This window comes from Helianthus annuus, chromosome 6 (assembly GCF_002127325.2).
Source record: "Helianthus annuus cultivar XRQ/B chromosome 6, HanXRQr2.0-SUNRISE, whole genome shotgun sequence".
NCBI classification, from domain to species: Eukaryota; Viridiplantae; Streptophyta; class Magnoliopsida; order Asterales; family Asteraceae; genus Helianthus; species Helianthus annuus.
The window spans coordinates 50,948,297-50,973,446 of record NC_035438.2 but is presented as its reverse complement, the minus strand read 5'-3'; the positions used below and the strand labels follow the sequence as shown (position 1 = coordinate 50,973,446).

General features: G+C 34.5%; 2 protein-coding genes and 1 long non-coding RNA gene across 3 annotated transcripts; 2 read left to right on the top strand and 1 right to left on the bottom strand.

Moving 5' to 3' along the window:
* Positions 1-5,782: 5,782 nt before the first annotated feature.
* Positions 5,783-7,239, bottom strand: LOC110863742. Its single transcript, XR_002549334.1, has 2 exons — positions 7,198-7,239; positions 5,783-5,988 (listed from the first exon to the last, which is right to left on the bottom strand). It is a non-coding gene; the product is annotated as an uncharacterized LOC110863742 (long non-coding RNA).
* A 2,734-nt stretch (positions 7,240-9,973) lies between these two features.
* LOC110864668 (protein TIFY 10A) lies at positions 9,974-11,654 on the top strand. Its single transcript, XM_022113779.2, has 4 exons — positions 9,974-10,234; positions 10,623-10,883; positions 11,121-11,178; positions 11,253-11,654. Exons 1-4 carry the CDS (start codon positions 10,084-10,086, stop codon positions 11,341-11,343), a joined length of 561 nt encoding a protein of 186 aa, XP_021969471.1. The 5' UTR covers positions 9,974-10,083; the 3' UTR covers positions 11,344-11,654.
* A 707-nt stretch (positions 11,655-12,361) lies between these two features.
* Positions 12,362-17,572, top strand: LOC110864667 (oligouridylate-binding protein 1). Its single transcript, XM_022113778.2, has 12 exons — positions 12,362-12,613; positions 13,670-13,731; positions 14,325-14,427; positions 14,533-14,609; positions 14,703-14,764; positions 14,854-14,941; positions 15,033-15,108; positions 15,200-15,230; positions 15,365-15,481; positions 15,590-15,675; positions 16,829-17,002; positions 17,077-17,572. The coding sequence occupies exons 1-12, from the start codon at positions 12,527-12,529 to the stop codon at positions 17,317-17,319; spliced, it is 1,206 nt and encodes a 401-aa protein (XP_021969470.1). The 5' UTR covers positions 12,362-12,526; the 3' UTR covers positions 17,320-17,572.
* The last annotated feature ends 7,578 nt before the right edge of the window (positions 17,573-25,150 follow it).

Here is a 25,150-nt window from a genome sequence, read left to right as displayed (position 1 = left end):
AAAGTGCTTCAGATATAGACTATGATATCTGATCACTTGTTCTAGTTTTTTTTTTTTCTTCTTTTTATGTACATATATCTTTTTTACTGTAGGAATGTTGATATAGGAGAGGATTTGGTTATGTAATGTTGTTCTTGCTTTTGGTATTATCTGTAATACATGCTTATATAAATGAGATAGCCCTGAAACTCTTAACTTGTGCTTTATCTTTATAGCGAGTATCAAAAGTATGTCGAGACATCATAGACGTATCACCCTTTTGTTAGTGTATCAGCTTTAAATCTCATAAATGCACATGTACACATGTTCTATGCGATATGCACTAGCGTGTCATACTTTTGTTCGTGTATCACGCTATATTTCATTAATACATGCATAAATTTGTTTAATAATGTATGTTAAACATGACAACACAATCGCATATTATTGTTTTAATCGTGTAGCAACAGAATACCAACTTTCTTATCCCTTTTATCACAATTTCCATAACTTGATGTTAACCGGCCTAACTATTGAATGTTTTATTTAAAAACGAATAGGATTAAAAAAAAAGTGAAAATAACAGGTAATGATTGGGTTTGAGTTTAAACATGAAACTAACTATTTGTCGAGGGATGTCGTTGGCCTAGAGCATCTTGTCTTGGGCCATTCACGGCATACCACGTTGTCTTAGCAAGTACCATTTGCCTATTGATGTCTCATTCTTGCATGCCTCGAAAGAGGATTAAGTACTTGGTAAATGCTGATTTGCACATGTCCCCTTTTAAAGTTATGGACCCGGAAGTTATACACCCCAGAGCCCAATATGCTACGAATTACAATGTTCGAGGCAGAGCCCTGTGAAGAATTATATGTGTATTGAATGCTTAGCTTAGGGTCGTCCCAAATCCCTGAAAATCCAAAGGCCCGGGCGAGTTGAAAATTGAACCCCCAAAATATATTAAAAAATCTTAAAATATATAAAATAAATTAAAAAATACCTATAAATTTTTAAAAATTTAAGTCCAAAAATGTCTAGAATGGCATGTAAAACACTTGAATACATAACAACTATACCATTGATCAATATCGTAAATCCGTAATCAAATCATCAAAGTAGGGACTACTGGTATGTGGTGTGATGGTAAGGTGACTTCCCTCCATCCAAGACGTGGTTCAAATCCATGGAATAAACATGAAATATGGACAAGAAATATAATTTGACTGAGGGGCTGTTTGTTTAGCTCTTAACGAGGCTCTTAATGATTCAGACCTCTTACTGGTTCAGTACTTAATGGTTCAGACTGTTTGTTTCGCGAGCAGATGTCTGAATGGTTCAGACATTTGCCTCTGAATGGTTAAGCATTATACCGAGTCTGAATGGTTAAGACCTTTAATCTGAATTGGTCACACATTTGCCTCTGAACGGTTAAACATTATACTGGCTCTTAATGGTTGAGACCCCTTAGTGATTCAGCACTTAATGGTTCAGACCTCTTATTGGTTCAGCACTTAACCATTCAGAAGTTGCCAAACAGCCCCTGAGTTAAGCAAATCAAACACATTGAATCAGAATCCATATTCTAATTTGACTGAGTTACGCAAACCAAAGGGCAAACTTAGAAATCAAAACAGGTATATATAAGAAGAAAAAAACAAGAGACTTAGAACAAGTCCTTCTGGAAAAAAAAAAAAAAGGGGAGATGGAAAATATACACATATACATAACTAGACTTCGAAAGAGTCAAGAAATACATAAATATGTGCCCCTAAAGTTAAAGGTATAGATGATGGCAATAATTAGGAAAAATGGTGCAACTAATATCTGATATTTAAAGAATAGTACTTAACTTAAGTTAAAACGTTTACTTAGTCTTCGCATAAGTCAACAATTAACCTAACCCCATTCACTTCTTTTAGATGTTAAAAATATCTAATTTTGACTTTGCCGAGTCAAATCACACCTCTCCATTTTCATGACTTATTTGAATCGTTTAGAACTCATAGTTTGGTGTTCATTTCAAAACAAGAGCTTCTTCAAACCCACCAAAAGGGTCGGGTTTTATAGAATCTTTCACCTTTACAAACAAACTCATACCAATAAAGACTTCAAGAAACAAATCAAACGCCGTCTTGGATCTTGTTTCCACACGTTCTCATCCTCGTCCCCATCCTCGCTTTACCGTTTATTCATGTATACCTCTAAGATGTACTCTATTTGTCACTCATCACTTACCTTGAACATGGCCTAATGGCATAGTTTGGTCGACAATATAGTAGTGTGTAAAGCATGTGTTTAATATTTTGATATTTGTTGTGATTAGGAACGTGTTTTGCACTTTGGGCCCATGTGCATGGTGGGATGGTGGAAGGCAATTTCCACTCTTCTTAGTCTTCCCCTACCACATTTTTTAATCCCATTTTTTATACATGTGTCTATCCACCCATACTATATATTATTTATTTAATTCAAATTAAAGCTACTATGACTTTTGACCTTAAAACAAGTATTTACAAGGTGGTTTTTGGTATGCATAAATGATAGAGAATAGAATGTACTATTGTGAAGAAATAAAAAAAAAATATATGTTTAGTTGGTTAAGGTAAGGGGATAGGGGTGATCATCACTCATCACTCATCACTCATCACTCATAATATCTAATCAAGTTTTGCTATGTCGTCAACCATTATTTCATCACTCACACCCTATTTTAGGGGAAATGCCCATCACCCACAACACCCAACAATAAACCTTCACACCCCTCACATGCTTCCATTTATAATGCGTCAAAAATATCACGTGAATCAAGTTTCACATGTTGAATATGAGGGGTGGCGGTGGTATTTGGCAGTCTTCCACGCGTTGAACAATCCCATCACGGGTAAAACTTCCACCGCCCCCGGTGGCCTAATGGAACCACCCATTATATAAGACATTTCATTTTCCCTAAACACCTCAAATTCATTCCATCTATATCCCTTGTTTTTTTCCTTTCCATTCCATCTCTCACCCTTCATCACCATCACTACCACCCGCCACCACCGCCACCCACCATCATCACCGACTACCTCCACTACCCCTGGCGCCGCCACCCACCACCACCACCACCACCCATCGCCAACACCCCCACCACCACAACCCGCCACCCATTGTCGTTGTCACCCATCGCTACCGCCACCGCCCCGACCACCACTACCTGACACCCATTACAACCACCTCTACCTCCACCACCCACCGCCGATTATATTCCTTCGTCTTTTCATGCCTACCTAACAACACAAAGTAATAATTCATTCCATTCCCACATGATAACCAAACAAGACCATGGAATGATAATGATCCATTTCATTCTTTTGTCCATTCCATTCCTTCATCTATTCCATTATCCCATACCAAACAGACCCTACCACAATACCAACAAACAAACAAACCAAGTACAATCCTACTCATAATAAAAGTCATGGTTGTAAAAATCTCGACTAGACATCGATTAATCCCAGATTAATCTCGATTAATTTCTGATTAATTACAATTAATCCTGATTATATCCAATTTATCTCCGGTTAATCCCGATTAAACGCTAGTACCCACCCCACCGGCCGACTAGCGACTAGCGATTTCAACAACCATGATAAAATTTATTGATAAAATATGAGGAGGGTGTGAACGTGGAAAACACTATCTCTATACCAAGGGATGGAGAGGCTACTCCCGCAAATAACCCTACCCTCGACTCAAAAACATTATTATTATTATTATTATTATTATTGTTATTATTATTATTATTGTTATTTAAACCGTAATAGTTTGGAGTATAGTAATTCATAAAAAAATGTAAGCAAAATGGATTTTAATAATCTTAACTTTAACCTATTGGTCGAGATTAATCCCAACTCAGTAAATATTTACCAACAATTCCAACTTTGAACACATTTTTCTTCAGCAATCACATACTAACTGAAAATTAGACTAGTTAGATTTTGCTGACGTGGACTGTTTATGTGGCAAAAAGTCAAAATTTTGATGACACTGCTTATATGGCACTCCACATTAGCAAAAACTGAGTTTTTTTCCCAAACTAGTGTAGATACAAAAATTATTTACCTATTTAGGTACTTTGAAAAATATTTACCTATTTGGATACTTTTCTATTTCTCTTTAATTTTTTACCTAATATATACATTTCTTTTTATTTTTCTAGCCAAAGTAAAATTAGATTGCTCACAGAATTAGAATCAGCAAAAATATGAGTAATTATTTTTTGTAAAAAATAAAAAATTCTGCAAATATTAAAAAAAAATCTGCAAAAATTCTAAAAAAATATGTGAAAAATCCACAAAAAAATTGCAAAAATATATTAAAAAATTCTACAATAATTCTGCAAAGTTAAAAAAAATCTGCAAAAAAATATTATAAAAAAACCATATAATCTATAGGGTAATAGTTGGTGGGTTTGATGGTCCACATTGTGTAGTTCGTTTGGGGTTAATGTCTATAAAAAAACCAAACTACTTATATGTACAGAATATTGGAGAAATAATCACTATTAATAAAATTGAAATAATTAAAATACTAAGGATCTTTTCCCAAAACTCCAATTTCAAGAAATTCGAAATTTGTAACTTTATTTTATAAATTGCTTGAGTTTAAATAAACTTGTTTGAAATATCAAACTTTCCACCAGATTACTATCACTTAATCGATATAACTTAGGGGAGTAAATTTGTGAATTTATTGTTTTATTTTTTTTATGAGCTTAGTTTAAACGGCGCCTAGACAATTTCAGGTTATAAAAAGAAAATAAAACGGAAAAAGAAATGGAGTTTTTCCCAAACTAGTGTAGATTATATGGTTTTTTTATAATATTTTTTGCAGATTTTTTTTTAACTTTGCAGAATTATTGTAGAATTTTTTAATATATTTTTGCAGATTTTTTGTGGATTTTTCGCAGATTTTTTTGTAGAATTTTTGCAGATTTTTTTTGAATATTTGCAGATTTTTTTTACAAAAAATAATTACTCATATTTTTGCTGATTCTAATTCTGTGAGTAATCTAGTTTAACTTTGGGTAGAAAAATAAAAAGAAATGTATAAATTAGGTAAAAAATTAAAGGGATATAGAAAAGTACCCAAATAGGTAAATATTTTTCAAAGTACCCAAATAGGTAAATACTTTGTGTATCTACACTAGTTTGGGAAAAAACTCAGCAAAAACTAACTGGGTTAACTAGTGTGTGATTACTAAAAAACTCAAAGTTGGGACTGTCGATAAACATTTTCTAAGTTGGGCTAAACCCTGGTCAATATTGTGATTATTATTGTCCAATTTCCGTAAATGTAAAATATCGGTAAAAGGAACCAGAGCAATATTACTAACTGCAAAACTATAACAAGTTAATTTTTTTTTGATTAAATTGCTTTAATAAAACTGCATCAGAAAATTTAATTTTCTAGAAATTGCCTCATTTTCGTAGACAGTTTTTGAAGTGTTTTAGGCCATTGCGTTTTAGAAATAAGAAATTTTTATGTGTTTTTTGGCCATTGCGTTTTAGAAAAACACATTTTTGAAGTGTTTTAATCCATTGCGTTTTAGGTAAACACATTTTTATGTGTTTTCAGTCCATTGCATTTTAGAAAAAAAAGACATTTTTAAGTGTTTTCTGCCCATTGCATTTTAGAAATTAGACATTTCTTTGTGTTTTTGGTGCATTGAGTTTTAGGTAAAACACATTTTTATGTGTTTTCAGTCCATTGCGTGTAAGACCCTAATCATGATTTGACCCAAAACGACGCAGCGGAAAATGAACCGTAAAATTTCTTTCTTTTAACTACTCTATCATACTTGAATACCGTTTAGGTCAACCCTTTTAACATAAATACATCATTCATCATTTATTTAATGTAACTATGTTAACAAATAATTACAAACAACGTGACCACTTTCCTGTACAATCCATGATCTTCAACTCGACCCTCGTTCACTTGTCCATCATGAATATCTGACTAACCTGCGATCACCATATATAACCAACACGTTAGTACATGGTGACATCATATATAATTTAATACATATACTTAAAAGGCTATATCACATTCTAACTACATAAGGTATTCCATTGAAACATCCTCTCAATTTTATTTACTCGAGTCCGACATCAATTCCTCGAGAGTAAGGCGTTCCCATACCTGCACTCCATTTCATTCTCAATAGTAACATGGTTAGGGATACGTAATCTCAAACATATTGAAAACCCACATCTTCACATATACGTATACTAGTGATCTACAATCATACGTATCCTATTCATACGTGCGTACATACAAGTTCACACTATTTACACACGCTACAGTTCCATACATACATACATACATACATACATACATACATACATACATACATACATACATACATACATACATACATACATACATACATACATACATACATACATACATACATACATACATACATACATACATACATACATACATACATACATACATACATACATACATACAAGTCACATTCACTTATTTGTAAATGGAGCCTTACCTAACAAACATATCAACACAATTCAATGCAATAGCAATTAAACATAACCGACTAACTTCCAACAAACATGACGAGCATTACATTAACATGATGAACATTTCAGTAACATGATGAGCATTCCATTAACATGATGAACATTCCAGTAACAGGATGAATATTACTTTAACATGTTGAACATTTCAGTAACATGATGAACATTCCATTAACATGATGAACATTTCAGTAACATACTGAACATTCCATCAACATGATGAACATTTCAGTAACATAATGAACATTCCATTAACATGATGAACATTTCAGTAAAATGATGCACATTTTAGTAACATGATGAACATTCCATCAACATGATGAACATTCCAGTAACATGATGAACATTACATTAACATGATGAACATTTCAATAACATGATGAACATTCCATTAACATGATGAACACTTCAGTAACATGATGAACATTCCATTAACATGATGAACATTCCATCAACATGATGAACATTCCAGTAACATGATGAGACTATCAACCTAATTTACATTAAGGATTGACAAAGTTCACATGAACTTACCTTGGTACTTACCCTTACCCGTAACTTCTTACATGGTTCTCTATATACAACATACCAAACTTCATTTATAAATAAGAAGTGATTCCGGAGATCACTTACCTTAAGTGTCCGTATTCGCATCCGTTTCCTCGCCTCCTTTTGACCCGTTAGCCTTCCATGCTTCCATCCATCTTGACATGATCCCTATACTTTCATGTCATCGCATTCACATTCTTGTTAGCATACATGATTGTATATATTAACGATCATATCAAATTCATGTTTCACATTTGACTTTCATTAGTCACTGCTAACAAGCATAAGACATATTTCCACAAGTCAATCTTTTCAAACTCATATAATTCATCACGTCATCACATATAACACATATGGATATAACATGCATCATATGACTTTCTATAACATTACAATTGTGACAAAAAGTCTAACATTGCTACTTATGCACAGTTAACTTTCAGAAAGTCAACGATTTATCATATGAACTTTCAACTTAACCTCATACATCCATGTCATTATAGTAGACTATACTAATGACACTATATACATTTCATACTCATTATGCAATAAGCATACAACCACCTGATCATCTAGTTATATGCACACACCAAACATATTCAATTCCGTTCATTCTAGTAACATAATTCTACAACTAACACCATGACCTATGCTTGACAACCCAACATCATTCTAACTTCATCCTATTCTAATGGTCTCATATGCTTCACATTTAGAGTATTTTTACTTATCAAATTTTGATTAAGCAATTATTCAAACGTGTAGTAAACATTATACCACTCCAACATAGAGTACAATATTCTAATGCATACTTTACCAAATAACATGGCCAACCAAATCCTACATGAATTCCATCTAAAAATAGATTTCTCATGTTTATTTATCATCAAATACATCATATCCCCATATTATACGATTTCATCAATTACTTGCATACCATTTCATCTATTAATCTCACCTAGGCATTTCATCAAACACTTGGTGTGCATACCACAATTTATGCATAATGTACAAGTGTTTCATGCTTTACTTCCTACTTCATGCTTTCATTCATCAATTAACACAAAAACATCAACAAATTCATATCACATTCAATCTACCTAACAAGAACGCATTACATGCAACATAGCACAACAAGATTTGAACAAGGATTGGACATGGGTGACACACCCATGTCGCCATCTTCACCACTAGAAGTGGGTTTCACCTCCAAACATCAAATTACTCCAAATCGTTCATAACCCAAGACCTATATGGTGATTTTAACACATACTCATACTCAATTTCATACAATTTCGCGATTTCCAACATAACCCACTTCATGCATAATCACTAATCTAGATTTTAAGACATACCTTGTGATCCCCTTGTGAATGTGATCATTAATCCATACTCGGTTATGAATTTAAGCTTCATCTTGCCTTTCATTTTGATGAAATGGATAAAAGTTAGGGTTGTGAGCTCTCATGAAGCTCCTGCTTGTTTCTAGAACACACGAAAGTGTGTGTTTATGTGTTTTAACCTTTCATAAAAAAACCCATGTTTCCATCTTAACGGTTTTGGTCCCTCATGTTTCATTTTGATTACATACGGGACTAAACTCCTCATCTTGTTACTTATATACATGATACCACCAGGCAAATTCATTCCTAGTCATTTTGTTTATGGGTTCACTTTTACTACTAACGGTACTTTACCCATTCCTTTATCTTAACCGGGTTCTAAATTACCAAACCCGTGTTTGGGGTGTTACATTGCATTTTAGAAAGTACACTTTCTTTTGTGTTTTTAGGCCATTGCGTTTTAGAAATAAGATATTTTTAAATGTTTTCTGGCCATTGCGTTTTAGAATAAGACATTTTATTTGTGTTTTTTGTGCATTGCGTTTTAGAAAGTACACTTTCTTTTGTGTTTTTAGGCTATTGCGTTTTAGAAATAAGACATTTGTTTGTGTTTTCTAGCCATTGCGTTTTAGAAATAAGACATTTCTTTATGTTTTTGGTGCACTGCGTTTTAGAAAAAAAGTCATTTTTACGTTTTTTTCCATTGTGTTTTACGCAACCGGGTTTTTTTCCATTGCGTTTTACGCAATTGGGTTTTCGAAATTTTTTTCGAAAATATAGCAATAGCATTCTCGTTTTAAAAATAAAAAAAAACGCTCATTTTTTGGTGCAATTTTTATAAAAAAAATAATGTCGTATGAAAAAGTTATTAACGTTTAAAAAATGGGGGGGGGGGGAATTGGAGGAGAGAGAAACTATTGTCCTGGATTGACTACAATGCCCTTACACAAACCAACGCGGCTCTTATTTGATCTTCAATTTCACTCATTTAATCTTAGCCATTGATTAAATCAAGAGTAAATTGCCAAAATCGTCATTGAGGTTTCGGCATATTTCCTAGTTTCATCAAAAAACAACTTTTTTGTACCATATTGCCCTTTACTTTTGAGACTTTTTGCCATTTTCATCCAAACTTTCAAACTGCTTTATTTTTTCAGTCAAACATTTGGATGAAAATGACAAAAGTTCCCAAATCTCAGGGACGATTTTGACAAAAAAGTTGGACGTTTGGATGAAAATGACAAAATTTCCCAAAAGTGAAGGGCAATATGGTACAAAAAAGTTGTTTTGTATGAAATTGACAAACATGTCCAAACCTCAGAGATGATTTTAGCAATTTACTCTTAAATCAATTGATAATCAAGATTACTTTCTAACATTCATAGCCAAAAAAACTTTCTATTATATAATTCTGAAATTGAAATAATACAAAAAAGAAGTCCACTATTTGATCACGTGGTAAACAATATGAAATAATAAAGAATATAATATAATATAATAATATAATAATATTATAGGGGGACAAGGTAGGTTCCTGAAAGTTGCCAAGAACACAACTCCTACTTTTCTATATATGTCTCCCTACTCTACATGCTTTTAATTTCAATTCAATCTTTTTCTTCAAATCATGTCTTCTTCGCCGGAAATTGAGGACTCTTGTAGTTTCTCCGGCCAAAACTTGCCGGTGAAGGCTCCGGTGAAGTCCAGTTTTTCCCGGACTTGTAATCTTTTTTCTCAGTACTTGAAGGAAAATAATACTTTCCCAGATCTAACCCTTGGTAAGTTTTTATTTTCTTGATTAATGATGTATTTGTAAATCAAGAGAAGCTATTAGTATTTAGAGTAGGGGTAACCGATACGGCGATACCGGTATTAAAACCGGTTAAAATCAAACCAAACCGGCTAAAAACCGGAAGTGGAACCGATTATTTTGCATCTGAAAATTGGTTTGGACAATAACCGGTTTTGACTTTTGTTGACCCAACACCTATAAATTTTAGAAATAACGTAGCTCAATTGGTCAGTACTCCGTTTGGTTCATTGGGTGCCTCGAGAATGCTCGGGATTGATTATGTTGTTCGTTAAAAGAAAAAAAATGAAAGCCCAAGAGCTCAATATAACTTATTATGCTAAGTGTAATAAGGGAATTTTGATTGATCTGTTCAGGTAGGAGGGCACCACCAGCAGCTGCTACCATGAATCTGTTCCCGATGGTTGAAACTCCTCCACGTGCCACCGTCGATCAACAACCCAAGCAGCAAGATCAGTCGAGAACGATGACTATATTCTACAGCGGTCAGGTCCTTGTGTTCGATGATTTAGCTCCGGAGAAGGTTAAAGAAATCATGAAACTAGCTGAACAAGGGGCTGCCAAGAAGGCCCCAAAACCAGATGAACCTTCCAAGAACATTGTTGTCTCAGGATCTGGTAATTAACAAAATCTTTGTTTCAAATTCATAGGAAACAGTTTTGGAACCAGAACTTCTTAAGGGGGTCATCAAAAGGTTCTTTGCGTGTACAAGTAGAGGGTCCAAATCATTTTAAATTTAAAATTCCAGTGATCAAGGTCAGCGTCTCTCTTGACCCCCTTCTGGTTCCGCCCCACATAGTCTAAGAAATAATCCTTGATTAAAATCTGAAAAAAATTGATTGTGTTTGTTGCAGGGCTTCCGATTGCAAGAAGAAATTCCATCGCTAGTTTCTTGAAGAAGAGGAACGATAGGTAATTAATCTCACTAAACGGTTTGGTTCTGGTTTGGTTTGAAAGATGCTAACAAGTTTGTGAAATTATGACAGGATCACGGCCCGATCGCCTTACCAAGCTAAGGATGTTTCAAAGCAAGATGACAACAAGACATGGTTGGGACTAGGTGCAGAATCTCATTGATCGATGAAGCATATTTGGTTATATATATATATATATATATATATATTTAGGATGGTGTTTTTAGTTATGTTCGTACGAATGGAAGGTTTAGTTGTGGAATGTCTAACCTGTTTTTACGTCTTTCTGGATTTGAAAGATGTTTTGAAATGGATTTTCTACATGTGATGTGTATGGTATATTGTTATTTCTTGTGTATACGAAAGCATACAAGATTCATTACGTAACTTGTGGGTGCGGGTGGATCTTTACGTTGAGGAACCAAGACGTGTAAAATAGTATGTGTTTTATATATATGTGTGACATTTGAGTTATTCAAAATTAGTTCGAATTTTTTTTTGCTTAAAATCAGCTCGAGTCAGATTGGTTCGTATAAATTTCAATCAAACATAAGCATATCCGTAGTCTCAACCGAACTCAAATTTCAGCATAGTAGAAAAAAGTATGAGCCGAGTGGGCTAATATAGTTTTGAGTTCGAGCTCAAGTTAAATTTGGCTCATAAACAACCTTTAATCCACGATAAGACGAAATGAGTCAAATGACCAAAGTTCTAAAGTTATGTTTTTGAAAACTTAATCTTTTAATTTACCCACTAAAACTTCAAAGGTCTAATATTATGTTTTTAAAAAACCTAATCTTTTAATTTACCAATTAAAACCTTGTATAATAAAATTTTACTTCATCAACAGCCACCAACCACAAAAAATGTTTTAAAAAACCTAATCTTTTAATTTACCAACACACAACACCCTTTGGATATCACCAAACACCATAACTCTAATACAAAAAATGTTATTTTATAAGAAAAAAACATTTATAAAAGAAATTTCTTTAATATTTTTTCTCTTGTCAAAAGATAAAACAATAAAAATCAAACCAACACAAAACATCCAACGGTGGAGATGCAACAGGACATAACTTCAGCCCATGAAAGATTGGAAGATCTGTCAGACATGATAACAAACACCACCATCACCATCTCTCTCTTTAAATACTCACCCTCCCTCTCTCCTTTTTGTTTCCAGTCTTTTCTTTTCTTTTCTTTTTCTTTTTCTTTTTTTCTTTTCTTTTTTTCCCTTTTTTCCCTTCACTTTCCCCTGTTTCTTGGTTAAACAAAACCCTAGCTTTTCTTTCTATCTCTACATACACACTGTATCTATAATCTATCATCATCATCTTCAAAAGATGATGCAACAACAACAGAGGATAAGACAACAACAGGCCCTGATGCAGCAATCCCTCTATCACCCTGGTCTCTTAACACATCCTCAGGTATTTCTTTTTTCATTTTTTCTTGAATTTTTATATTTTGGTTTTAATCTTTTTGTGTTAAAGGTGTTAACTTTCTGTTGGGTATCTAGTTTAATGTTATGGGTCGGGTTCTTTTTTGGGTTACAGGACCCGGTTATGTTAGAAGGAAACAAAATATGATTATTATTATTATTGTTGTTGTGGTTTATGTAATTTGCATCTTTTTAGGTTTATATTGCTGGATTTTTAAACAGAATTAGTATAGTTTGATTTCAAGTTTATGTCACTGTTTACAAATTTACTAAATTTTATAAAAGAAACACCTATCTGTTTGTGTGGTTATGAATGAGCTTTAGATGAATAACATCTAAACACAAATTCAACACAAGCTGGATTGAGAAACCTTGAGGATATTTGTAGGAATCATATTATGAGTTTGATCAACTGATGCACCAACTTGATTGTGGATAATACATGATTCTCTTTGCTTGATAAAGTTTGTGTCGTTTTCTTTGCGAATCATATGATTTTGGCATCTATACTTCCGTATGACATTTCACTCCTTACTTTGGTAGTGCTATTATTGATTATAACTTTGATTATGAAGTCATTAAGTGGATGAAAGCACCTACCTTATGGTGATCATAGTTTAATAACATAACTCTAGATTCTTAGTTCTTACATAGACGCATAGTTATTAAAGCGAGCGCCCAGGTGTGCCTAGGCGCAAATAAAGCCCCGGGCCCAACAAATCGCCCCGAGTGCGCCTCGCGCCTTTAATAACTATGGTTCATGTCATAGTTATTAAAGCGAGCGCCTAGGCGCAAATAAAGCCCCGGGCCCAACAAATCGCCCTGAGTGCACCTCGCGCCTTTAATAACTATGCATAGAAGTACATGAGTGTTTTGAAATATGGATTGTTTTCTTTTGCTGAGTAGGGTGATCATTTGGTATTAAGATATTGGGTAGCATGAAGTGCATTTGTTCATATGTTTCTTCTTTGCTTTTAACACATAGCACTTTATAATTCACCATATTTCATGTGATTTTATTATTTTTGATTTATGGTGTTTTCAGATAGAGCCGATCTTGAGTGGAAATTTACCTCCTGGATTTGATTCAACTACATGTCGCAGTGTGTGAGTGTCTTCAAGTTCTTATCTCTTCTGTTATTCTGCACTGATATCTTTTTTCCCTCATCATTTGTCTTAAAGTCGGCACCCTATTTTTTATAACTCATCATCATCATCATCATCATACTCGGTAAATCCCAACAATAACAAAGCTAAGGTAGGGTCTGAGGAGGTTAAGATGTAGATAGCCTTACCTCTACCCCGTAGGAAAAGAGAGGCTGCTTCTAATGAGACCCCCGGCTCGATAGTAGTTTTGCATCAAGCCTTGGACGTAAGGCACATAACACTCAGCAATTGAGACAAAGGCCGATTAGTGCACGTACCCCCTTGTCTTTCGGCTATCAACGCCACCACATGATGCATGATTAACCATCCTTCTCTTTTAACGTTATTTTCACGAAATTAGTAAAATAACGTTAAAATTAGTGCACTTTCACTTTTGCCCCCCGAGTGCCCACACATATATACATTATATGCGCTACCGCAAGCGGGGCGTAATATTTTTATAATTAAATAAACAAAATAAATCTTATTTTCTTAGAAATCTGCATGCTACATTGGGCTAAATACGAACATATATATTATCTGACTTGATATAGGTATGTGGGAAACATCCACCCTCAAGTCACAGAACCCCTACTTCAAGAAATCTTTTCAAGCACTGGTGCTCTTGAAGGCTGCAAGCTCATTAGGAAAGATAAAGTATGATTAATCATATTTTTCAAACAGATTAAATCTCGTTCTCATATTTTGACTAATTACTTATAACCATTAATATCTTTGGTCCTTTATTATTTTGGATTTCAGTCATCATACGGGTTTGTCGATTACTTTGATCGGCGTTTTGCTGCTCTTGCTATCGTCACCCTTAACGGAAGGCATTTGTAAGTAAAAAAAACATTAATCAGTATCAATATTCCATTCTTGTTATTAGTCGTTAATTCGTTATTAATTGTTTCAAAAACGTATGTTTGCAGGTTTGGGCAGCCAATTAAAGTTAATTGGGCATACGCCAGTAGCCAAAGAGAAGATACCTCAGGTTTCTGAATATAATATTTATATATAAAGTTATAAACATATAAGTCACTTATTTCATTTGTTTGTGATATCTTTATCTTGTTTTTGCAGGCCACTTCAACATATTTGTAGGTGACCTTAGTCCTGAAGTTACTGACGCCACATTGTTTTCTTGCTTCTCGGTGTACCCTACTTGCTCGTAAGCCCAAACTTAAATCAGAATGTGACATGATGAACGATACATGTTTGTTTCCAATTTTCCTACTGATTTGATTTTGAATGTTGGTCAGTGATGCAAGAGTTATGTGGGACCAGAAGACGGGCCGCTCTAGGGGATTTGGATTCGTTTCATTTAGAAACCAACAGGCAAGTAAAAGATATGTTAGTCTGAAAAGTCCTTTATACCCTTGCCCTCATAAAATGCTAATTGTAATTTGTTTTTATTTTTCTTTGGCAGGATGCCCAAAGTGCAATTAATGATCTGAATGGTGAGGAATTTTAGATTGTTAACTACTTTTTTTTTGTCTTATGCTACATTTTTTGAAGAAGTGTGTGTGGGCTTATAAAATGGATATGGTGTAGACTTTGAATTTTGTGTAAAACAGCCGAGTTTATATTGTAGGAAAATGGCTCGGAAGTAGGCAAATTCGATGCAATTGGGCGGCGAAGGGTGCCGCATCGGATGACAAACAGCGGTCAGATACCAAAAGTGTTGTTGAATTGACAAACGGAACTTCAGGTTAGTATGTTACAAATTACTAAGCAATGTTTTAGATATTTAATGATATCATATGATACTTTTATATTTATATTTGAATATCCATTTTGACATATGCTGTATGCGCAGACGATGGTCAAGAAAAGATCAATGAAGATGCTCCGGAAAATAATCCTCAATACACAACCGTTTATGTTGGCAATCTGGCTCCTGAGGTTAGACAATTTTTCCATTTCATTAAGGGCAAATATCACTATATAGTAATCAAGTTTCATCAGTGTTCCGCCTTGATTTGTCAAAAACATTTTTTACCATTTGAGTTACAATTTGGTTGTGGTTTTTAAGAAGCTGATGTGGCGTGTTGTGTAAATTTCGATGCCATTGTTAAAAGTAGTTAGCGTCATTGGTTTTATGCAACTGGCACTCCTAGGGCTGCAAACGAAGCTGACGTTCAATGAACAGTTCATGAACCGTTCGACGGGGAGTTCGTTTGTGTTCGTCGTTTAATAAATGAACGAACACGGACAAGAAATTTTGTTCGGTTAGTTAAATGAACGAACAGGAACAGACAACGCGTTTGTTCATTTATGTCGTGAACGTTCGGTAATGTGTTAGATTATGTTTGATGGTTTATTAGTGTTTTTTGTTTTTATATTTTATTTAACTTAAATACTTCAAAATTCCGACAAATAAAATATTTAATAAGTATTATTTTGTATTTCTGTTCATGAACGCTTGTTTGTGTTTGTTTGCTTTCATTTGTGTTCGTGAACATTAGTTTGTGTTCATTTATGTTCATGAACGTTCGTTTGCGTTCGTTACCTAAAATTAACCACCGAACACGAACATAAAATCTCGTTCGGTAAGTGTTCATGAACACATATATGATATATTCCCTTACCAAACGAACACGAACAAGGTCTTGTTCGTGTTTGTTCGGTTCATTTGCAGCCCAGCTATTCATACAAAACTGAATTCGACTAATGGTTCTCAGACATCTTACTGGTTCAGCACTTAATGGTTCAGACTGTTTGTTTCGCGAGCAGATGTCTGAATGTTCAGACATTTGCCTCTCAATGGTTAAGCATTATACTAAGTCTGAATGGTTTAGACCTCTAATATGAATTGGTCAGACATTTGCCTCTGAACGGTTAAGCATTATACTGGCTCTTAATGGTTCAGACCTACCTCTTATTGATTTAGCACTTAATGGTTCAGACCTCTTATTGATTCAGCACTTAACCATTCAGAAGTTGTCAAACAGCCCCTAAATAAAGTTTGAGTGAAACTTGGTTACTATTTAAATAATTCCATAATTTTTCGCGTCACATGTGTTTATAACCGATAACCAAAGAAAATAAATTGCAGGTCACATCAGGTGATCTCCACTGTCATTTCCATGCTCTTGGTGCTGGTGTTATCGAAGATGTTAGAATTCAACGAGACAAAGGTTTTGGTTTCATAAGATACAGCTCCCATGATGAGGCAGCACGCGCTATACAGTTAGGAAACACCCGTTATCTCTATGGCAAACCACTTAAGGTAATTATATACTTACTAGATTCATGGCCTCATAGAACCATTTAATAATATGTGATTCGATTTGTGCAAAACAGTGTTCATGGGGTAGCAAACCGACACCTCCAGGCAGCAGCTCAACTCCTCTACCACTGCCAATTACCGGAAGTAATCTCGGTTTTTCAGCTATGGATATGGCAGCTTACGAAAGACAAATGGCTCTTAGTAAAATGGCTGGTATGATGCATCAGCAGATGGGCGGTGCCGCTAGCCAGGGAGCACTCTATGATGGTGGCTACCCAGGAATTGCCGCCACGCAAGCCCCTATGTACTATCAGTAAGTCGCAGAGGCATGTGTGGATTGGGTCTGGTGGGAAGTATATCTAGAGCTATCAAGATAGATAGGGTTCTCTTCTTTTCTTTTCTTTGCCAATGTTTTAAGTTACTATTGATTGGAATGCTTGGTTTCTTGTTATTGTACAACTTTTTTTTGAGGATGTATATGTAGCATTACCATGTGTACCTTGCCTTTACAATTGTAAGTTCCTATGATGAGGGAAGTATTGATTTATGAAAGGATTATGGATCAATAGATAGCTTGTGGTTCAAAAATTAAACAACAAACAATAACTTGTGTAAGATTGTCGATCATCTAGACAACCAACCCAATCAACATACGTATAAGCATTAATAGCAAGACTAGAATACATGCGAATAGCCAATCAATGAGTAATAGTACCCTTGAGGTACCAAAGAATATAGATGACTCTCTAGTCAGTGGCGAAGCTTGAGATTTCTGACCAGGGAGGCGAAAGTCACCGGACTTAAAAATTTCTATAAAACCGGGGGGTCAAAAACGTATATGCCCAAAAATTTCTATACGAAAACTATATACACTCCACTACTGAGCAAAAAGTTTGGGGGGTCGGCCGCCCCTTCCCGCCCCTTAAAAGCTTCGCCCATGTCTCTAGTGGCGGTCAATGCTTTTGAAGAAATTGGGAAAACTTAGTGACCGGATAAGCAATTTCTGTTCGAGTCAAGACAAGGTATACCATAAAGCACCAACATTGCTCCCATATATAAACGGATCATCCACAGGTACACAACATTATGTAGCAAGAGAGTTGTCGTCTAAGAGGACAAGAGTAGACAAGGGATAACATTGACTGATACTAGTATGTTGTAAAAGATCATGCAGATACCGATGTTGGGAAAGATGAAGAACGTCACTAGAGAGAATGTTGTCTGTATCCCTAAAAAATAACCTTGCATGCCTAATTCCCTTAGCGCAAACTAGATTGCATATTTCCCCATTAAAAGCTTCTAAATTGCATATTTACCCAATTATAAATTCATATTGCATATGTCCTCTTCCTTAACCGATAAAATTGCAAATTTACCTATTTTGATTTATTTTATTAAAAGTAAATTATACAATTATTTTACCATTAGTTTTAGTGGAACTTAAAAAATTGCATATCTATCCATAATTTACTAATTTTTATGTCTTTTTCACATTTTTTTTGTGTTTTTATTTTTCTTACGTTTCTCCAGTTAGTTTTTTTCCGTTTCTCGTGTCTTCAATGAGTTTTTTTCTTTTGCGCTTCTTTTTCATTTTTGTTCGTGTATTACAAGCTAGAATAACAATCATAAAAAATACGAGTTATAATTGAAAAGCAAATTCCAAAACTTTAATCCTCGTTATGCCATTTAGACCATCCTTGAACAACCAACCCAAAGAACTAAGATAAACTGAGAATTAGTATAATGGAATTTGTAAATTTTAACAATTTAATATTACAAAACTCATCAATTGATTTTAAACCAGTAGCAAGAAAAAGGTCAAATTAGCTGAATAAAAAAAAAAAAATCCAAAAAACACAATTGGAATCAAAATAAGTTTTAAAACAGTAGCGAAAAAAAGTCAAATTATGAAACTCATCGATTGATTCAAAATCCTCATGGAGCAAAATAAGTTGAATAAAAAAAAAGACACAATTGGAATGCATTATGTCTATCGCTTCCGTCAATTATGTGTTTAAGTGTCAAATGTTTTAAATCGTAGTTGATCAGATAGGACAAGACTAGGATTTGAAGTGTATGCACATACTAGAGAGAGTTGCAGGTTCGCACGGGATCCACTCTAGGCAGATCCGCACGAATAACAATTTGGCCATGCGCGCTAAAAACCCATTCGCACTAATATCTCATCTGTGATAAGATGCGCATTCGTGATTAGCTTGTATGTGCAGATCTGGGTAGCCTATATATAGGTTGTTTGTGTCTTGTCATTGAGAACTTCTTGGTGGACTAGAGAGAGGAAACTTTGTCCAAGTGATTTCACGGTTTTGTACTATCAAATCATCAATAGAAATCATTATTAATTACTTGTTCTTGTTCAAGTCAACTTTGTACTTAGATTCCGCACAAGATACGAAGTCATAGCAATTGGTTGTGCATTCAAGCAGATCGTGATCGATCCTAACAAGTTCATACAAATGGTATCAGAGCAGGAGACTGGTTGTAAGGATTGAAGATACAAGATACAAGCAGATTCAAGCAAATTAGAGCAAAAATGATCTGATTTCATCACTTTTCTACTTATTCTTCTTCTACACTTCTTTTCAAGCTTAAAACACAGATTTAACATCAAATCTACGATTAAAATTGGCTAATTTTCGAATATGTTGGGCGGAATCATAACATGATCAATCCTTGAAAAGATCAGATTAAAATTTGAACTATTTCAGTAAAAATTCATTGAAAAACCATGGAAAAAGAAATCTGAAGCCTGTTGAAATGTCCAAATCTGAAGCCTGTTGTTGTTGAGAAAAAGAAATATGAGTTTGTGTACAGAAGTCACCCAAGTTTGAGCCAAAACAAATTTGGAAACCAAAAGTTAATTTGTCAAAATGAAACATTTAAAATGATTCAAGATTTTATGAAAAGAATGTTTCAAAAGGACAAATTTGGGTAGTAAAGAAACAAAGTACATCTATAAATGAGGAAAGGAAAATTGATTCGACCAAAAAGGTTGAAGTCAAGAATGAAAAAATTTTTGTGAAAAACAACAAAGATTTTCCTAAATTGAACGAATCGTATTGTGTAAAAATACCGAAGGTCAAACAGGCCTGGGTTGCATTATTCAAGTAATTGAGTTGATTGAATGTGCAGGTGTTCCAGAAGACAATCGACGTTCAACAAGAGCAATGGAGCAGCCTGGCACGAGAGGAGGACTCCTGTGATTGAATCCAGGGAGTGTTGGTTAATAATAATAAATAAAAATATATAATAAAAATAAAAAATAATATAAAAAAACAAAAAAATATATAAAGATAAAAAAACGTTGAAGGAATACGCCGAAACCTTCACGGCTGAAAAATCAAAACATGATAAAACAAGATTGAAATATGGTTTCAAAATGTCAAAAATCAGTGTTTCGCTAATCATGGGGGTGTTTGAAAAATACTAAACAGAGCATGTGAAGCAGAAACGGGCGGCAAGTTAAAGCATTTAAAATATTTTAAAATTTTAGGGGGAGTATATAGTTTTAAAAATTGAAAAATTCAAAAACATTTGAAAATTTGAAAAAGTACAAAAACATGAAAAAATTCAAATGAGTTTTGTGTAAAAAGAGGAAATGATAGTACATCGGTAGACAATCACGACATGCTAAAGAAATGGAAAGTTAAAAAGTGGTAAACGGTCTCACTGATGATATGCTAGTAGGTTTTTACACAAGTAGTAAATTGATTTCGAGATATAAACCTAAATCAATAACTTTCTTATTTCGTGGGGAACATCTCTCGGATAGATGGACTTAGTACTCCGAAATTTCGTTTGAGAGGTTGCCTGATTATGAGATATTAGGTTTTTGTACTTATTGATATCTGGGGTATTATACTTGGTCTTCTGATTTTGCGTCAACAATGGCCTAGATCTCGTATAATACTTTCGCGCTTAAAATCCCCTACTGCATAAAAATTGAGAAAATATCGAAAGATATATATCAAGTGCAGTTAAGAAGATTTCTAAGTGGAACACACCTTAAGTCGAGCCTTCATCTCTTTGTCTGAACGGAAGTTCTAACTTGAGCTCTCAAGGTCTCGCGCTAACCCAGAGACATATATCATTTAGGTATACTCACCTGTAAGACTGAATTCAGGGAATCTTGTTACAGGAGTATTAGTTCTTAAAACACTAATCTCGTATCTTGAATCAATTAAAGTTTGTGTGAAAATTTAAGTGGACCAGTATACTGACAATCTATGTAATACCCTGATTCAAAAAAAAAAAAAAAAAAATTGATGACCAATCAAAACATGGGTAAAATTTGGATAAAGATTGGAACATCGAGTCATATGCTAACGTAGAATTTTTGAAACGTGTCATCTTTCACCCTTAACATCTGTCAAGTTACCATATGTCCTTCGCTTTGCCTTCTTTACCAAGTTACGAAGGATATATGCTTTTAAAGACAGGTCTTGCAAGCTTCAACTTTCACACATTCAGGTGCTAATTTTCGACGACGGTTTACGTTATCGGTGCAAAACCCCAAAAATATAACCATACGCTACATATCCCCTCCTTGTGAGAAACTCTTGGTTACGTCTTCACGTTAGAAACCTCTCGTAGAACTCGAAACACTTTCCCGACGAACCTACTTGTTTTCCGGCGCCTCCTTTATCGGGTTTTATTTTACTTCAGGCAGGTAATAAATGTAGTACTAATAATCTTCTACATATTTGATTGTTTACCAATACTAGAGAATCATTTTTTCTAAATTTACTATAAGTGGGTAAAGCAATCAAAGAAAAGTTGAGAACCTGGTTCTTGCACGTTTTAGTTGAAGAAGATGATTTGATAAATTAATATTTTAGTATCATGAAATAGCCAAAGTTTTCATTTCCACAAACTAAACTGTCAATCAAATTTATTTTATATATATAATATTTTATGGTTGTTGGCTCAAAAGTAATATGCATATAAAATAAAACCATTTCTAACAAGACTGATAATTATGTTTACCAAAAATTTGGAATACATCAACTGTAATGTTCTTTAAGTATATTTAATTATATACATTTAAGCATTTTGAAGCTCAGTTAAGATATTTTATTAAAAGATAAAATATAGTTATTTTGATTCTATAAATGAATTATATTTCATATTTTAAAACTTAGAAATATTTGATAAACTTTAAATCTAGTTCAAACAGGTGATTATGAAAAGCTAAGACAAAAGAACTGGTGATTTAACTCAATTCCTACGGGTTCCTAAAAATTTCTTTAGGAAACTTAAATCAATATGGTTTTCTTTAGTGGATTATTATGAACCCATCTTGTTTATCAAGTCACCAAACATGGTTTAAATTATTATTATTATTATAAAAAGAAAACATAAAACCTTTTCGATTGATCTGACTTCATTTTTTTATATATGTTAGATTCTCTTAATATTTTTATGATTAAAACTATATAAAACCTAAAAACAAACAATGACAACAAATTCGAATAGTAGATTTTAATTTAACCTACGTCCTTACAGCTTATGATTAGAGATTTATGTTACTATATGATAAAATATAAAAATAATATGAATTGTTGACAAGGTATTTTTAAAATACGTCAGTTGTGGGAATTTGTGGTTAGAAAATAAATGATAAATATATTATTATAAGAACCTAAATATACAAGTTATTAAATAACACGCTAATTTGAAAACTGTATCAGTCAGAATTCAAAGCATCTAATTCAAGACATAATGATATTGTAGGATTTCGTGATCTCTAGGCGTATTTTCTTATCTTAATAATTGTGATCATCGCTTAAGGTACGGATAGAATCCCTTCTCTCAATACATGTCATTTGGCCTTCGGGCATCTGATTCCTGATTTTTAAATTATGCAATAAGTTTATATTATAAAAATGTTACGAGTTTATAAAGTTTACGTGTTTATAAATGTACAAGTTTAAGATTATGTACATGTATTATGTTACCCAAGTCGGTCCCTTTTCTGTGAGGATGACCACAGACCCATCATTGTGGCATAAAATGATGTGGCACCATCCGTGACGGTGAGTTGAGTTCACGGCGTCTCTTCTGTTTCAGTCTACGGACTTCTGTTAGTCTACGGACTTCTGTTCAGAGGCGTATGGATCGATCCTAGGAAAAAGTAAATAAAGTCTGATATCTGGTGAATGGTTGGTGTGATTTGCCCACACTCCATTCATGTCTGGATACATGGGCTAGCTACCCTGTATCAACCTCTGTAGTAAAATGAATCTTCTGGACTTCGGTTAAATCTGTATATCACATTCTGATAATATTTGTTATACTTATTTAGTATATTTTGAATTATGAAAACTTAGCGCTTTTGCTAAAACAAATGATTTTTGAAGAACTTAGCCTTTTTCTCAGATAAAAGAAGCCTTTTGTTTTCCTCTATCCGCACACTGGGCAAAACTTTCAAATTTTGCTCAGACGTACGTTTTTGTGTTTTCCTTCTTTACGTCAGGTTATCAAGACAATCTGGGACGGGATATAGAAGAGTGCTCGAGTATATGAAAAAGACCGTAGAAATAATGTACTGGATTAGATATCCTATTTCCATTAAGTTGTAAAGCCTTGTAATACATTTAAGTATTAATGGAATTATGTTTTTGATCTGACTCTGTAAAAGTGACACGTCAGCCCATTCCGGGTTGGGGTGTTACAGTTATGGTATCAGAGCAAAGGCTCTTTCCTGTAGAAAACTTAAAACATAAGTTAAGACCTGTGAGATTATGGGTAGAAGTTGGGCTAGGAAATCTAATCTTCTGCTAAATCATTTTCGTCATCCTTATGTATCTTTTCCTCTCAGATGTCTCATCCAAGTCACTCACGTCGGAAATCAAAGTCTTCTAAACGACGTAGCTTTGACAAGGCATTTCAACGTGCTTTCGAAAAGATGCTTCCTAATATTCTACAAACTTTCGATCAACATATTCATAATCGGGAGAATAACGTAACGCCTCCACTACCTCCAGCTACACCTTCTCCGCCTCCACGTTCTCCCACACCTCCTCCATTACCTCCACCGTTTCCACCGCACATCTCACCACTCAAAAACGATGTATCGTATAACAACACGACTATGTCCCCATCTGTCGACATCTACACTTGGCTCGCAAGATTCCAAAAGCAGAAACCACGTTCATTCAGTTCTGCTACTGTTCCAGTAGAGGCACAAAACTGGATAAACCATATCGAAAAGATTTTTGAAGTTATGGGGGTCGGTGATGAGTTCAAAGCAAGGCTAGCTACCTATAAGTTAGAAGATGATGCCCAAAGTTGGTGGGGAACCGTGAAGCATGCACGAGGAGGAGATTTTTATGTGGCTACACTTTCGTGGAATGATTTCAAAACTTTGTTTTATCAACAATATTTCCCCTCTGCCCGTAGAGGAGAATATGAGCGAGAGTACGCATCCATTAAACAAAGGGAAGATGAGCCTATGGTCGAGTTTATGGCTCGATTCACGAGATTGGCTAGTTTCATGGGACCCGCTGCCGGAACCCCATTGATGCAAGCCGACAAATTGAAATGGGCCGTATGTGAAAAGATCAAATGGTTAATTGTAAACCAAGAGTTCAAGGACATCACGGAGGTTGCAAATGCAGTCCAAAACTTGGAAATAGCAAACAAAGACATGAATCTACTATATGGCGAGATTCACAAGAAGAACCAAACCTCATCCACCAGAGATCACAAGCCCCCTTTCAATCAAAACAGTAACACCCAACACCAAAACTAGCAACAAACACATCAGAACCCTAAAACTTCTAATCATCTTTATCAAACCAATCGCAAGTCTCCAAACCAAAACCAAAACCACTCTAGTCCGTTGTGCAACACCTGTGGGAAATTTCATAAAGGTGTTTGTTTCAAGGCAACAGGTAATTGCTTCAGGTGTGGACAATCTGATCACATGGTTAAAAACGGCCCTAAGCCGCAAGGATATGTTATCGGAAATTATGCTGAGCCCGCCAGTGTTGTACCACGCACAACTGGCGGAAGGGTGTTCGCTTTAACCACCGGCATTGCATCAACGGAAGCGGAGCTAGCAAAGAAACGTCTTAAGCATCATGAATTGATTGGTCGAGAACCTTGAGAGAAGACGGGAAGTTTTTA

What these genes read in the sequence shown, in the direction of transcription:
- LOC110864668 (XM_022113779.2), top strand. Translation starts at nt 10,084, where the DNA reads ATGTCTTCTTCGCCGGAAATTGAGGACTCTTGTAGTTTCTCCGGCCAA. An exon ending in CATTGTTGTCTCAGGATCTG is followed by an intron (nt 10,884 to 11,120) that starts GTAATTAACAAA and finishes TGTTTGTTGCAG; the next exon opens with GGCTTCCGATTGCAAGAAGA. An exon ending in TTGAAGAAGAGGAACGATAG is followed by an intron (nt 11,179 to 11,252) that starts GTAATTAATCTC and finishes AAATTATGACAG; the next exon opens with GATCACGGCCCGATCGCCTT.
- LOC110864667 (XM_022113778.2), top strand. Translation starts at nt 12,527, where the DNA reads ATGATGCAACAACAACAGAGGATAAGACAACAACAGGCCCTGATGCAG. An exon ending in TCAACTACATGTCGCAGTGT is followed by an intron (nt 13,732 to 14,324) that starts GTGAGTGTCTTC and finishes GACTTGATATAG; the next exon opens with GTATGTGGGAAACATCCACC. An exon ending in TCTATGGCAAACCACTTAAG is followed by an intron (nt 17,003 to 17,076) that starts GTAATTATATAC and finishes TGTGCAAAACAG; the next exon opens with TGTTCATGGGGTAGCAAACC.